Source organism: Dipodomys spectabilis, unplaced genomic scaffold (genome assembly GCF_019054845.1).
Source record: "Dipodomys spectabilis isolate Male_0828 unplaced genomic scaffold, ASM1905484v1 ptg000098l, whole genome shotgun sequence".
Classification (NCBI taxonomy): Eukaryota; Metazoa; Chordata; class Mammalia; order Rodentia; family Heteromyidae; genus Dipodomys; species Dipodomys spectabilis.
The window spans coordinates 20,802,500-20,816,164 of record NW_024870775.1 but is presented as its reverse complement, the minus strand read 5'-3'; the positions used below and the strand labels follow the sequence as shown (position 1 = coordinate 20,816,164).

At 36.0% G+C, this 13,665-nt stretch overlaps 1 protein-coding gene across 11 annotated transcripts in view; it reads left to right on the top strand.

The window, feature by feature from the left end:
• Positions 1–13,665, top strand: part of Ptprd (protein tyrosine phosphatase receptor type D) — a 514,161-nt gene that overhangs the window by 346,999 nt on the left and 153,497 nt on the right. For 6 of the 11 annotated variants that reach the window (XM_042686894.1, XM_042686896.1, XM_042686890.1 and 3 more), the window contains 4 exons: positions 2,350–2,467; positions 4,552–5,139; positions 5,657–5,754; positions 7,604–7,863. In XM_042686894.1, the coding sequence (XP_042542828.1) occupies positions 2,350–2,467; positions 4,552–5,139; positions 5,657–5,754; positions 7,604–7,863 (1,064 nt within the window). Of the gene's footprint in view, positions 1–2,349; positions 2,468–4,551; positions 5,140–5,653; positions 5,755–7,603; positions 7,864–13,665 lie in introns of all 11 variants that reach the window. The other 5 variants (XM_042686889.1, XM_042686893.1, XM_042686888.1 and 2 more) reach the window with 1 other exon arrangement.

The following is a 13,665-nucleotide window of genomic DNA, read 5'->3' as shown; positions in this document are numbered from 1 at the left end:
CAAAATGATCGTGGCAAATAGAGAAGGTACATCTAGCTGAGACTACACTCTTACCCAGGACTGGACCAGTTTAAAATCATATTCCATAAGGAATCCAGTAGAGACCTGGGAAAAGTAAGGCAATGTGTGGCTCACCCAATTTTATGAATGGCAAACTTAAAGAAGCTTCTACGTGTGTAGAGTTCTTGCCACATAACGTATTAATAGAACCGAGACCTTTGTCCTGTATATAAGTTTATGTGATTGGGGGAAGGGAAAGGGAATCACAAAAAGGAAGGGACAAAGGGTGAATCAGTGCTCCAGTGATACTCAGTAGACACTGTGCTGGAAATGAACTTTACAACTTAGCAAGAAGGATGTGTACGGGGTAGTGGAAAAAATGAAGGAAGGGATAACAACACTGGTCAAAAAGAAATGTACTCATTACCTTACTTATATAACTGTAACTCGTCTGTAAATCACCTTTCTAATAATTTTTTATTGTGAAGATATCGTATAGAGGGGTTACAATTACATGGGCAAGATAATGAGTACATTTCTTATCAAGCATTGTTGCCTCCTCCTTTGTTTCTGACCCTTTCTTGTTTTATCTGCTAGAGTGTCTTGCCTTTGGAAAGTAATCTAATGACACATTGGAATGAGATTGCCACCCACTCTAATTGTGAAAAGGGCCGCTATATTTCTCATAATTTGAAACACTGATCTCAGGTGGTATATGTTGTTTCCATGTACTCTGTCATGGTAGTGAAACTATTAGAAGGTCTTAAAAATAAAATATTTTTCTCAAATAGTCCATTTATCTGACAGAACAGAAATATCTAATGGCTCTTTAAGATGGTGCCTGAAATGCTTCACTTTCCACAATGATGATATTACTATTCCTTTGAGAAACACCTTGTCAAAAATTGTCACATTTGATATTAGATTCGACAAATGAATTCTAAGGAACCTGTACATAACATTGTTAAGGAAAGTCATAGATATTTTCCACATCATCCAATGAGTTAATAGTCACTCATACTTCCTTTAGATTGAGAAGATACTGGCACTGAATATTTTCCAAAATATTTACAAACTCACTTTATAAACATAGCTATGAGAGCATAGGAAATAGTTCTTTTATTACTCTGTGTGTATGTGTGTGTGTGTGTGTGTGTGTGTGTGTGTGTGTGTGTGAACTTTAAAGGATACAGCAGAAAAGTCAATAACTACAACTTTATCTAAAAGTCCATATAATCTAATCTGCTTTAGTTCAATGATCATCTGGATTTTTTTTTTTTTTTTTGGTCTGTTGTGGGGTTAGGTGCTGTACCTGAGCTCTTCAGCTCAAGGTGAGGGCTCTACCACTTGGCTCAAGTGGTAGAGCACTTCAAGTTTTCTAGTGGTTTATTGGAGATAAGAGTCTCACAGACTTTCCTGTCTGGACTGGCTTTGAACCGTGATCTCAGATCTCACCCTTCTAAGTAGCTAGGATTACAGGTGTGAGAGACTGGCACCTGGCTGATCAGCTGGTCTTACAGACATCACAGCTCTGGGCCTTTATTAACAGGAAACTAAGCAACCTGTTATATAATTTAAAATTGTATTTTTAAAATAGAGTTGATTAAATGCATGTCAGTGTCAGTAGATGTCTAGTCCTATTATATTCTTGGTTTTATTTCCTGTCCTCTAAATTGCAGAAGATTCTCTTTTAATATTTGACTTTTTACAAAAAAAAATCTAACATGTATAATTAATTAGTAATAAGTTCCAGGAGTCTCAGAAAAGTTTGCTAGCTCTCAGATATCTGTGTCCACCAGATCAACCAACCAGCTGTCGCACTACTTCCCTGATGAGAGATTATTAATGGATGCCCACTTGATCATCAGTCTAAGGGCTGGGCTGCTCTAGGTGTATATGAGTGGGTGTTGACACAAAATATCAACTAACTTTTATAATCTTCACTAGAGCCTGACACAGTCCTAAGAGTTTATCTGATAAAATTTTACCTTTATTACCTCTGTCTATTCTAGTAATCCAACTTTCAGAACCACTTGCCCTGAATTACTAAGTTAGGGAGAAAGGTAGATTTAGATTCATGACAAATGGATTTAAATTCATTCAATCTGGCTCCAGATTGGTTGTCTAAATGCTAAAACTGCTTCTTAGAAGGCCTGGAGACCCGAGTTTAATGTTAACCTAGAAACAGGTACCCATGGCATGAGCTCCAAGGCATGAAACTTCCAGTGCTTGGCATGGCTTCAGGGAATGTTCAAGCATGCACAGAATGAAGCTGGAAGGCTCTGTTTGTCCACTAGGGTGTCTTTATGCCCTGATTTGAATCCTTTTTATTCTATTGTGTCATTTCAGGACATGATCATTTCTGGGCTACAGCCTGAAACTTCATACTCTCTCACTGTCACAGCCTATACCACCAAAGGAGATGGTGCTCGAAGCAAGCCCAAACTGGTGTCCACCACTGGGGCAGGTAATTTCTGCTTTGCGTATTAGAACTAACTTTCCAAGAGGTGCAAGAAGATTCTGTCATTCTCTCATTATGATAAAATGGAAGGGAATAGATTGTGTATAGTTTTCATAGATTTTTTTTTAGTTCAAGATAAAAAGAGAACTTAGGAAAGAATTATTGCACATATAGACTGTGCGAATTGTTTATTTTGTTCAGCAGATAGTTTTATACCTATGTATAAGGCACCATCCTTGCCTTCTAAAGAAGTCAAATTGTACCAAAGATAAAAAGATAAAGGAAAAAAAACAGTATCAATAAGGCTAAATTGTATAAAATGGTCCTTTTCTGAAGAACAAAGCCTCTTCAGTGCTCTTTAAAGTGAAGTTGTTTAGCTACATTAGGAAAAGCCAGCGTGAAGGAAGATCTAGCATTGTAAACTGATAAATTAAGAGATAATTACCAAAGGATTTTCCTGCAATCTTTTCCTATAGCAATCTCCTATGGAACACTTACGCTATGATTTGATTTACTCCTGGTGAATTGCTTCTCACACCACTTTTTAGAACTACACCTCTATGTAAAGGCATAAAGCAGTGAACAGCTGTGATGTTGAGTGCCCTCCTGGGTGCTATGCTCACTGCCAAATTTGTCTAAATGTCATAAGATTTGCCTCGCTCACATCCTGCCACCTGGAACTGCCACAAGCAGCCAGATTACAGATGGCAAAACTCTGTCAACATAGTCTTGCGGTGTTTTATTCTCTTCCTTTCTTTCCTTTCCTCCTTATTTCCTCCTTCCCTTCCTTTCCTTCCTTCCCTCCCTCCCTCCTTCCCTCCTTCCCTCCATCTTTCCTTCCTTCCTTCTTTCCTTCCTTCTTTCCTTCCTTCCTTCCTTTCTTCCTTCCTTCTGTGTAAATTTCTGCTTTGAGCATTAGATCTAACTTTCCAAGAAGTACAATAGGAGTCTGTCATTCTTCTCTTATGGTAAAATAGGAGGGAATCTTTCTTTCCTTCCTTCCTCCCCTCCTTCCTTCCTTTTCCCTCTCTTCTTCCCTCCTTCCTTTCTTCCACTTTTCTTCCCACCATTCCTTCCTTCTTTACTCCTTGAGTAGCAGAAGGTAGTAGAACAGAGCTGATTCTGATTTCTAGAAAATGATCTGGACTCATGATCCAAGGCCAAATTGTACAAGCAGAGAGCATTTGGGCTCTTAAATCTACCTTTAAAAAAAGTCAGTAATTTCTGTAGTTAGGGAAAAGTAGCTCATGATAATGAAATGTTTAATATTTTGATTACTAATAATATTAACAGAATAAAAAATTACACTGACTTTACATGTACTTCTTTTAATAAGTTATAACAACATTATAAGATTTTCTTGATGTAATTTCCATTCAATAGATGAAGAGCTTTGTAAATATATATGCATGGCAAAGTTAGAAAAGAAGTGCAACTTGGGTCCATAGTAATTCAAGGCAACGTTATTTTCTAGCTATTTTTTAACTTTTAAGGTGCATGACATTAATTTTTAGGCCATGGATTCAGATAGAATTGGTCTAACAAAATTGGTATAACAGTTTTCTCATTTGTTCTGCAACTGACCTCAGAGCAGTTTGCTACCTCTGTAGGCATCATTTTCCTATTAAAGTGGAAATGATAATAAATAATTAGAGCACCATGTGAGGCTGGGTAATTTAAATCAAATGAGATACAACATGTAATGTTCTCTTTGTAGTATATGGCACTAAGGCACATAACAATTAAACATTATAGTTTTAATCTGTACCTCCTTGGCTAATCTCCCTGAATGATTCATTTGTATGTGGTGGGCTTGAACCTTTACGCACAATGGTTGAAATTTTTGGACCTTTTAAATTGCTATTTCAATGATCATAACTCTTTTCATCCATTATCAAATTCTAGTATCCCAGCCACCAATAATAAAGTGAGAGGAAGATGATATTTACACATTTGTATGTAGGCCAAGAATTGTTTTCTTTGGAAGATAATAGTATGGGAATATGAGTAGAGTGGGTTCTCATTTGGCAGTGACTGCAACATGTACATCCCTCCTGGTTGCTCTCACCACTCCATCCTTTGTGCTCCAGTTCCAGGAAAACCCCGGCTAGTAATTAACCACACTCAGATGAATACTGCTCTCATTCAGTGGCATCCCCCCGTGGACACCTTTGGACCCCTTCAGGGCTACCGTCTAAAGTTTGGCCGCAAAGATATGGAACCACTCACTACTCTGGAGTTCTCAGAAAAAGAAGATCACTTTACAGCTACAGACATCCACAAGGGAGCATCTTATGTCTTCAGGCTCTCCGCCAGAAATAAAGTGGGCTTTGGGGAGGAGATGGTGAAAGAAATCACTGTTCCCGAAGAAATACCAACTGGATTCCCTCAAAACCTCCACTCAGAAGGCACCACTTCAACCTCTGTCCAGTTATCTTGGCAGCCACCTGTCCTGGCAGAGCGAAATGGCATTATCACCAAGTATACTCTTCTATATAGGGATATCAACATCCCCCTTCACCCATTGGAGCAACTCCTTGTTCCAGCTGACACTTCTATGACACTCACTGGCTTAAAACCCGATACCACATATGATGTAAAAGTACGTGCTCACACGAGCAAAGGGCCCGGGCCATATAGTCCCAGTGTCCAGTTCAGGACACTGCCTGTGGATCAAGGTAGGATTTGTCTGCTTCTGGCCTTTCTCCCTTAAAGGAATGTCAGTCTTTGGAAATCAGTATTTTGAAGCTATAAATAACTGATCGGCCCATTCATATTAATAGGTTTCAGCAAAAACCAACAGGTAAAGTATGGAAAGCTTAATATATTTTGGACACCTTAGATTTCAGTTACTGAAGGTCAAGCAAGTCTGGCTGACAGCTCCCAATGTAAGGTAAGGAAAATACAATAGAGATGACTAAGTTTTAGGGAAAGGAACTTTAGGGAAAAGAGCTTTATGAGAATGAGTGTTAAAATGATTGCTGTGAACAGGTAGGACAGACACAATTTTTTTCCTTTCTTTCTCTCTCTCTTGCTTTCACTCTCTCTTCCTCTCTTTCTGTCTCTATCTTTGTCTCTCTCTTTCTCCGATGAAGTAGACAGCATCTAGAGCAAACCCCATGATACATGGTGGAAAAAGAGAGGACCTGTGTTCTTAGGAATAGTTTAAATACACTGTTTTTCCTTTTCCAGCAGTGTTTGCAAAAAATTTTCATGTCAAAGCAGTAATGAAGACTTCTGTGTTGCTGTCTTGGGAGATTCCAGAGAATTATAATTCTGCCATGCCTTTCAAAGTAAGTTGTCCTCTAATTCGTAAAATTTTAGTAGTAAAGGAAGAATGGGCAGTTCATGAGGGTGTTATATTTCAAAGCCTGCAATTATTCACATCTGTATACGAGTGCATGCGTGAGGATGTGATTTAGTGATAGAGCACTTGACTAGTATGTTTCAGGCCCTGTATTCCATTCCTAAGAACATACACAGATTTCCTTTGGAAATTTGTATGTGCTGATCTGATTTGTGTCTTTCATAAGAGATTGTGTTTGATGCTTGGGCAGAATTACCTTAGTACTATCAAGAAGATAGGCCAGGTGAAATAGTTCACACTTACTATCCTACCTATTTGACATGTGGAGATTGGGAGGATCACTGTCCAAGATAGCTAAAAAAAAAAAAATGAGACCTCTTCATAAAATAAGTAAAGCAAAAAGGCATAGGGACATGGCTCCAGTAGTAGACTGCCAATCTAGCGTCAGTCCCATGTTTTCCAATCCCCAATACTGTCAAAAAGAAAAAAATGGAGGCAGAATGATTATTTTTACTTTTTAAAAAATTATTATCTTTAAGTAGTTGCATAAAGGATTTGCCATTCAACAAAGCAGTTTACAAACACAGTGTATCTTGGTTCACATCACCCATTTCATTATTTTCACCCATTCCTCCCTACCCACCCTTTCCTTCACTCTTCTGAATTTTGTCAGATAGATAATGGATCCTTGACTGCATTTTCCTCTTCTCTTCTTCAACGATCTACCCCTTTCTTCTTGATGCTACCCCACCCCTTTCAAATAGGAACTGCCTGGCATTTTATTTTGCTGAACTTTAATTTTTTTTAAAGGAATTACCCTATTTAAGTTCTCCCTGGGATCTACAATATTTCAGTTAAGACACTGGTATATACTGCATAACACCCAACGTACTTACTTAAGAGTTTAGAAGCTAAATCTAGCTTCTACATTTAAAGGAATACGTGCATCCTTTAAATCTCTGGGCCTGACTTACTTCATTTAACAAGATTTTTCCAAGTCTTTCCATTTCTTTACAAATTGTACTATATATTTTTAATTGATGGGTAAGATTCCATTGTGTTTATATGTGTACCACATTTTCTTGATCCACTCATCCATGGAGAGGCATCTGCTGGACTGATTCCATATCTTGACCATGTTGAACTAAACATGGTTGTGCTTGTGGCTCTACTACAGTAAAGGTTTGTAATCCTTAGTGGTGTTTTGAAGTAGGAGCTTAAAACTAGTGTTGACATTACTTATAGAGCACCTATACTTTGAAACTGAACTTTTAACATTTGACTAGGATTTTGTTTCCACCAGTGAATGAAATTTACATGAGTTTTACTTATTTATAATGTAATATTTGAAGAGTTTTCAAATTTGTTTCTTGGTTTAAGTCCTTGATACCTTCTAAACTCTGCTTATCATTATAAACAAGGAATACATATTTGTGAAATCAGAAGTAGAAAGAGATTTTGGAAAGTGAAAATAAATTTAGAACAGTATTGAAATATTTAGGGGGAAAATGATGTGTATAATATGTTGAGATCTTAGAGCATTTCTGCACACATTCTATTAAGAAAACATTGAACTAGTAGGTCAAATATTGAGAAATATTACTGCACATTTCTTTGTGGCATATTTTGATAGACTTAGAAACATATCATAATAGTAAAACTGACAGGAAAATTGAAGCAATCTCTAGTATTATGAATACTTATGAGCTCAGGAATTGCCACAAATTACAATTGGCCTGGCATACATGTCCAAGAATTTAGTGAACCTTGATTTCTAAAAACGTAAGTTTTTTTCTCTGTCTGATAAGCATACTTGCTGGGTTGTGTGCCTATAGATTCTTTATGATGATGGGAAAATGGTAGAAGAAGTTGATGGCCGAGCCACACAGAAGTTAATTGTCAACCTAAAGCCTGAGAAGTCCTATTCCTTTGTGCTAACAAATCGTGGAAACAGTGCTGGTGGTCTGCAGCACAGGGTAACCGCCAAGACTGCACCAGATGTTCTGCGTACCAAACCTGCCTTCATTGGAAAGACCAACTTGGATGGAATGATTACTGTGCAACTTCCTGAAGTTCCTGCAAATGAAAACATAAAGTAAGTTGATTGAAAGGTGAAGAATGAAGGACAGCACCTGTGGGTAAAAGAAGATAGTTACATCACACTGTTATGGTGGTTAAAAAAGAATATATTGCTGAGTGCAAAGTGAAGGATTTGTCTGTTCAGGCACACATTCTTGCTACCTAAGTGCTACTGCATGGCCTTCTGGTGTTGATTAGACACAAAATTTCATTAATTTAATATGAAGGGCTTTTATTAATAGCAAGAATATATACTTGTTACTCAAGGGGAGATAGACAAATAGAGCACATTCCCTACTGCAAAGTTATTTATGGCATAGTATATGAAAGAGGCCTAGTTGATTCATATTTGGGAAATTAATATTATAGTTATGAGGAAGTATTATAAAGTACTGCAAGACTAAATGAAACTTTGCAAAATGACATAATCCAAAACAATATGAAATAGGTATACTTAGTGCATCATACAACCAATAGAATTTTAAAAGTATACTTGCTAAAATATAGTAAGAATGAGTACTGTAGCAGACTGAATAAAACCACATGTGGTTACTGCCTTCATTGAGCTTACCATGGTACTGGTGATATCAAGAAATAGATAAATATAAGAGATGTCAATGGTAGAGTTATGATTTTTCTTAATAGTAGACAGTCCCGGATGGGATAAGGCCAAGAAAGTATTGACCATATCTTGAAGGACAAATAAGAAGCCTATATAAAAAAAAGCGTAAGAAGATTATATACAAAGAAAACTGTCTATGTAAAAGTCTTTTAGTAAAAACAGTAAGTGAAGTGGTGCCATTTGCTTGAAACCCTGTGTGCCTGGAAAAGATGAGAGGAAGATAGGGGTCAGACCAGAGTCACATTTTGCTCTAAGGTTCTCTAGACAGCAGAAATCTTAATTCAGGAAAGTGGCACAATATCATTTGTGTAATACCAAAGTTTTATATCCTCTATTTTAGGAACTAACATAGAGTGAATAGTAAAAAAAGGTTGTTGGAAAAACAAAAATTTGTTGACTGTTGAGTCTTGATAAATAAGATCTTAAAGTAAGACAACGCTAGTAAACATAGCAGAAATACCCAGTAGATGTGGACATGCACCTGTTATTTCAGCAATAATAGAAAACATAAAAGTAAGTAAATAAGGGCTGAGGCACATGCTCAGGTGGGAAACAAGTCCCTAGCCAAGAAAAAAAAGAACACAGTGAAAAATAGGACTGGAGGTGCAATTCATTAGTATGGTGCCAGGCTAACAAATGTAAGGTGCTGAATCAAAACAGCCAGTTACTACCAAAAATGGAAAAGAATCACCATGTCTCCTAAAACATAAAGGAGATGAAGGGATAAATCATGTATTACAAAGTAAACTCATAAATTAAAAACATAAATGGCGAACAATTAAGGAACAAGTAATCAGTCATAATCAATCCTTTCTGGACAAACTTTCAGCTGTTATTTGTTTAAAAATGGTAGTTGATTTCAACATAGTGACAGAATTTCCAAAAGATTATTACTAAAATAAACTGAGATCATGTTTTCAGTTTTTACAGCTTTTATTTCTCAGTCAGTGAACTGAAAATGAGAATGGATTAAATATCAGTAAAATTTTTATCCTAGCAAAACGTAGTATGCAAGTATTTTCCTATTTATCCCTTTGTTCTGTGCAGTTTTCTTGATACTGACAGGTAAAACATTTATATATATATATAAAAACAACACTTCAGAGAGAGAAAATTATATATATATATGTTTTGCTCAATCTACTTTATTGAAGTATAATCGATAGATAAAAAGGCACATGTGTTTAATGTATAGATCTTGACTTGTTGCATCCTAAGTATTTACCTATGAGACCATCATGGATACCATAGGTATATCAGATATTTTTCCCCACCTATCCTGGGGCAAGGCTATGTTACAGGGATTTTACAGGGATTCAGTGAGAGAGTGCATCTTTATTACTACCCATGTAGACTGCAGTTCCTTGGGGAATTCGGTCAGGAGAAAAGACATGCAGCAACTGAGACCTGTGACACACAAGTTAAGACAGATAAGGGAAGCCTCATTATGTGTCATAGACTGGGCTCTCCTAATCCACTAGTGTCTCACATTAGGGATTCTGGAGAAGGTAGCAGCTGAGGTCTAGAATTCTACATGCCTGAGTTGATGTTTTGATGAATTCCTACATTGTATAATATTAAAATCAGGTTAAGCATATTAATTGCCTCAAAGATCTATCACTTTATTTATGGTGGAACAATTCAAATCATGTCTCTAGCTTTCTTAAATAAATAGCATAATATTGTGAAGTTAAAAAAATGACAAGAAGTTTCTGGGCTCTAGGAGTGGGAAGAAGACAACACTTCAGAGAGAGAAAATGATAGAGTTAAAGGGGAGACTAATGCTTGTTCTTTGTATGTGGCTTGCTAACCTGTTCACACTTTTCAACTACTAGCCAATAAACCACACACACACACACATGCACATGCACACACATGCGTGCACGCACACACGCACACAGGCACACCACTCCTACTACCACCATCACCACCACCACACACATATTGCAGATAGCATTTTTAGTACTCTTTCTGTGAGGAGAAAAATGACTGACATGAAGTCCTATATTATAATGGGAAACAGAAAATAGATGGCATGAATACAATGGAGTAAATATTGCCAGGTCCTGTGGAAATATAAAGTGAAGTTTGAGTCTTACCTGGGTGTGAAGGGAGATATTGTAAAAGTGCTCATTTCTAATTTGAATCTTGAAGGGTGCGAAAGTTTGGGGAAAGATGAAAAATTTAGGGAAAAAACAAAGAAAATATATACATTATAAATCCAACCCATTAATATAAAAAAATTAAAAAACATGCCTTTTCTTGAAAGCAAAGCACTTGGGAGATGAAGGGAGTATAGGAAATACAGTAACATGACTAGTTAATACAATGTTCATTACTTTCCTTAATTTATATAAATGCTGATCTATAAAGGGAAATGATTAAAGCCTCTTTTGATAAAGTGGGTTAGACCTTTCTGAAAACTGATCTACTGGTGCTAAACTGTAGTTTCCTATTCCAATTCTAAATGAATTGATAAAATATTGGAGGATACATTCTACCTTTAAAGGTTGTACTTTGCTTTTTTAATTGTTCCCTTTGTCATCTAATTTTTCCTTCTATACTTGAAATGAGAGTCTGAACAAGTAGAGAAAACTTCGGTAACAAAAAGGAGACCCCATATAAAAAAGAAAAAGAAAGCCAAGTATTGTGAAAAAAAGCATCTCATAGGAATAAATTAAAGATTTTTCCTAGCCTTGAAGGGAGGTGAAGGGTAAACAAAGGAGGAGGCTGCAATGCTTGGTAAGAAATGTATGCATTATCCTGCCCATGTAATTGTAACCCCTCTGTACAGTATGTTCTCAAATAAAATAAAATTAAATTAAAAAAAAAAGATTTTTCCTAGCCTTTTGAGGAAACAAAAAAGAATAAAAATTTAATTACATAAGTCCTTGAGTCCACAAAGCAATCGAAATCATAGCAAATAAAAAAAAAAATTCTGAGCTGAACACCAGTGGTTTGTGTGTATCTTCTTAGCTACTCATAAAGCCAAGGTCAGAAAATACATCTTTGATAGTCCATCTCCAAAAATCCAGCAAAACTCCAGGCAGGAGGGATGGCTTAAGTATGGGGTAGCAGACATGAACAAGAAAGCCCATAAAGTACAAGGTCCTGAGTTCAAATTCTGGTCCTGGCAAAAAACAAAAGAAAGAAAAATGAAAAAGAAAAGGAACTCTGTTTCTTAAAATTGATAAACTAATAGTAATATAAATTTATATTATAAATATAAAGATGTACTTAGAAGTAATAAATAGATGTATTATCTATATCAAGATATATCATTTTCAGTAGTTGGAAAGTTTAAGAAATTGAGAGGACAATAGCTTTTTGTTCAATATTCTATGGAAGAAGGAAGGAAGGAAATGGCACTTATTCTGTAACTGTGGACAAGTAACTTTACTTGTTTGTATCAAAACTATCTGGAAAAAAAAGTATTCCCTGCTTGTTCCTGTTCATTTTCTAGCATAATAGAATATTGGTGATATAAGATTATTTGTTTATCAACTGAAGCCATGTTTTTTCATTTCCAGCCAAGTTGATTGTGAGGTCTTTATTTGTAGTTCTGGTACCTCAACACAGGTGAAGAGGACAATTTCTTATACATTTATTGAAGACATATCTCCTTGCTCCTCTTTTCATCCTTGCTTGATCTTTATACTTTCTTGTATACAGAAATAAAGGAACTTTTCCTAGTTCCTAAACTTCTTCTGAAAGTACCTTTAAAAAAAAGAATACATTGGGGTACCAGGCAATTTTAGTGCTTCAACTTAATTTTTACAATACAGTTAAGAGACAGAAGGTCCATCAAAAAGTGTAGCTCTACCAACCATCATTCTTCAGAGGTGAGTGTAATGACAGCGGGAACTTCTGAAACTTTGTTGAAGTGAATTTTACTCTATGAGGTTACAAAAAATGGTACACAGATTGTACATTTAGAAAGAACAAACAGAAGGTACCAGTTTGTCAGTTCAGGTGGGGAAATCTTTGATTTTGACAAGTACCTGACAATTGAGTGAAAATAATATAAGACTTTGCTCTAAGCCTTATGATGAAACTTATGAAATAGGGAAACTCTTCGTCCCATCGACAGGTGAGTAAAATGACATGCAGAGATGCTACAGTCATATAGCTGGCATTAGTAATAATTCTTGGAGTAGGCAATAGTCGTATTCATACCTTGTACACATACAAATGATGACATTCTTAAAACAGTCTGTCTCATCTCATTGTCAAGGAAGTTAAAAGTTGAACTAACTAGCTTCAGCATAAAACATCAGAAACAGGGAAGAAAGATCTGAATGTAAACTTTGTAGCTTCAGATATCACATTCTAAACTACAACTCTGCCTTTGTGACCATGGACTCATGGGTTAATCCAGGACAATTTTTTTAGGACACGTACTAACGAACTATGAACTTCCAGGAAGTAGGGATAACAGGCTTTACTTGCATTAGTAAGTAGTGTCTAGACCCACAATCATGGTCCAGACCATGGCAATGGATGTGAAGGGTCATGGAGAAGGTATCCCAATGCTCAATATTATCATTCTGTCATTTTATAAATGAGGAAAATGAGGCATAAAGTAACTAAGTAACTCGCCTCACAACTCACAACAAAAATAAGATTCAGAGCCCTGATTTAAACATAGAAAAAGAAATGATCATTCAACCTTCTGTCATTTTCTTTATCATGAATTAATTTGACTTAAATAATAAATACCCAGATGACCATGGCAAAAAAATATCAAAAATTATGCAAGAATTGACATTCATTATTGACCTCTGAGCTAAATGAGTATGTGAATGCTAAGACAGACTGCTAACACACAAAGCCTAGTTGAATTTGAACTGGGACTGCTACAAAGACCAGAGCTTGCATTCTCATATAATTATATGAATCTAGGCCCCTTGATGATAGTGTATTAAATGAAATTAGTAAAACTTTACTTAATATAATTAAAATTCTGAAGGTTAGATTTAACTTACCTAATTAAATCTAATACACTGGGAAAACGCTGCTTACTTTATAAGCAGTCACGGGTTTTTCAGACATACTGAAACTGAAATTGTTTATTTTCCTGTTAGTTTCATAGTCTGCAAAAAAGTATTTCGAACTTCAAACACACAAACTAGGTAAAATGTAGAGACTAATTATACACATATGTAAAACAAGCATCAAAAGCTATTTAATTATTTT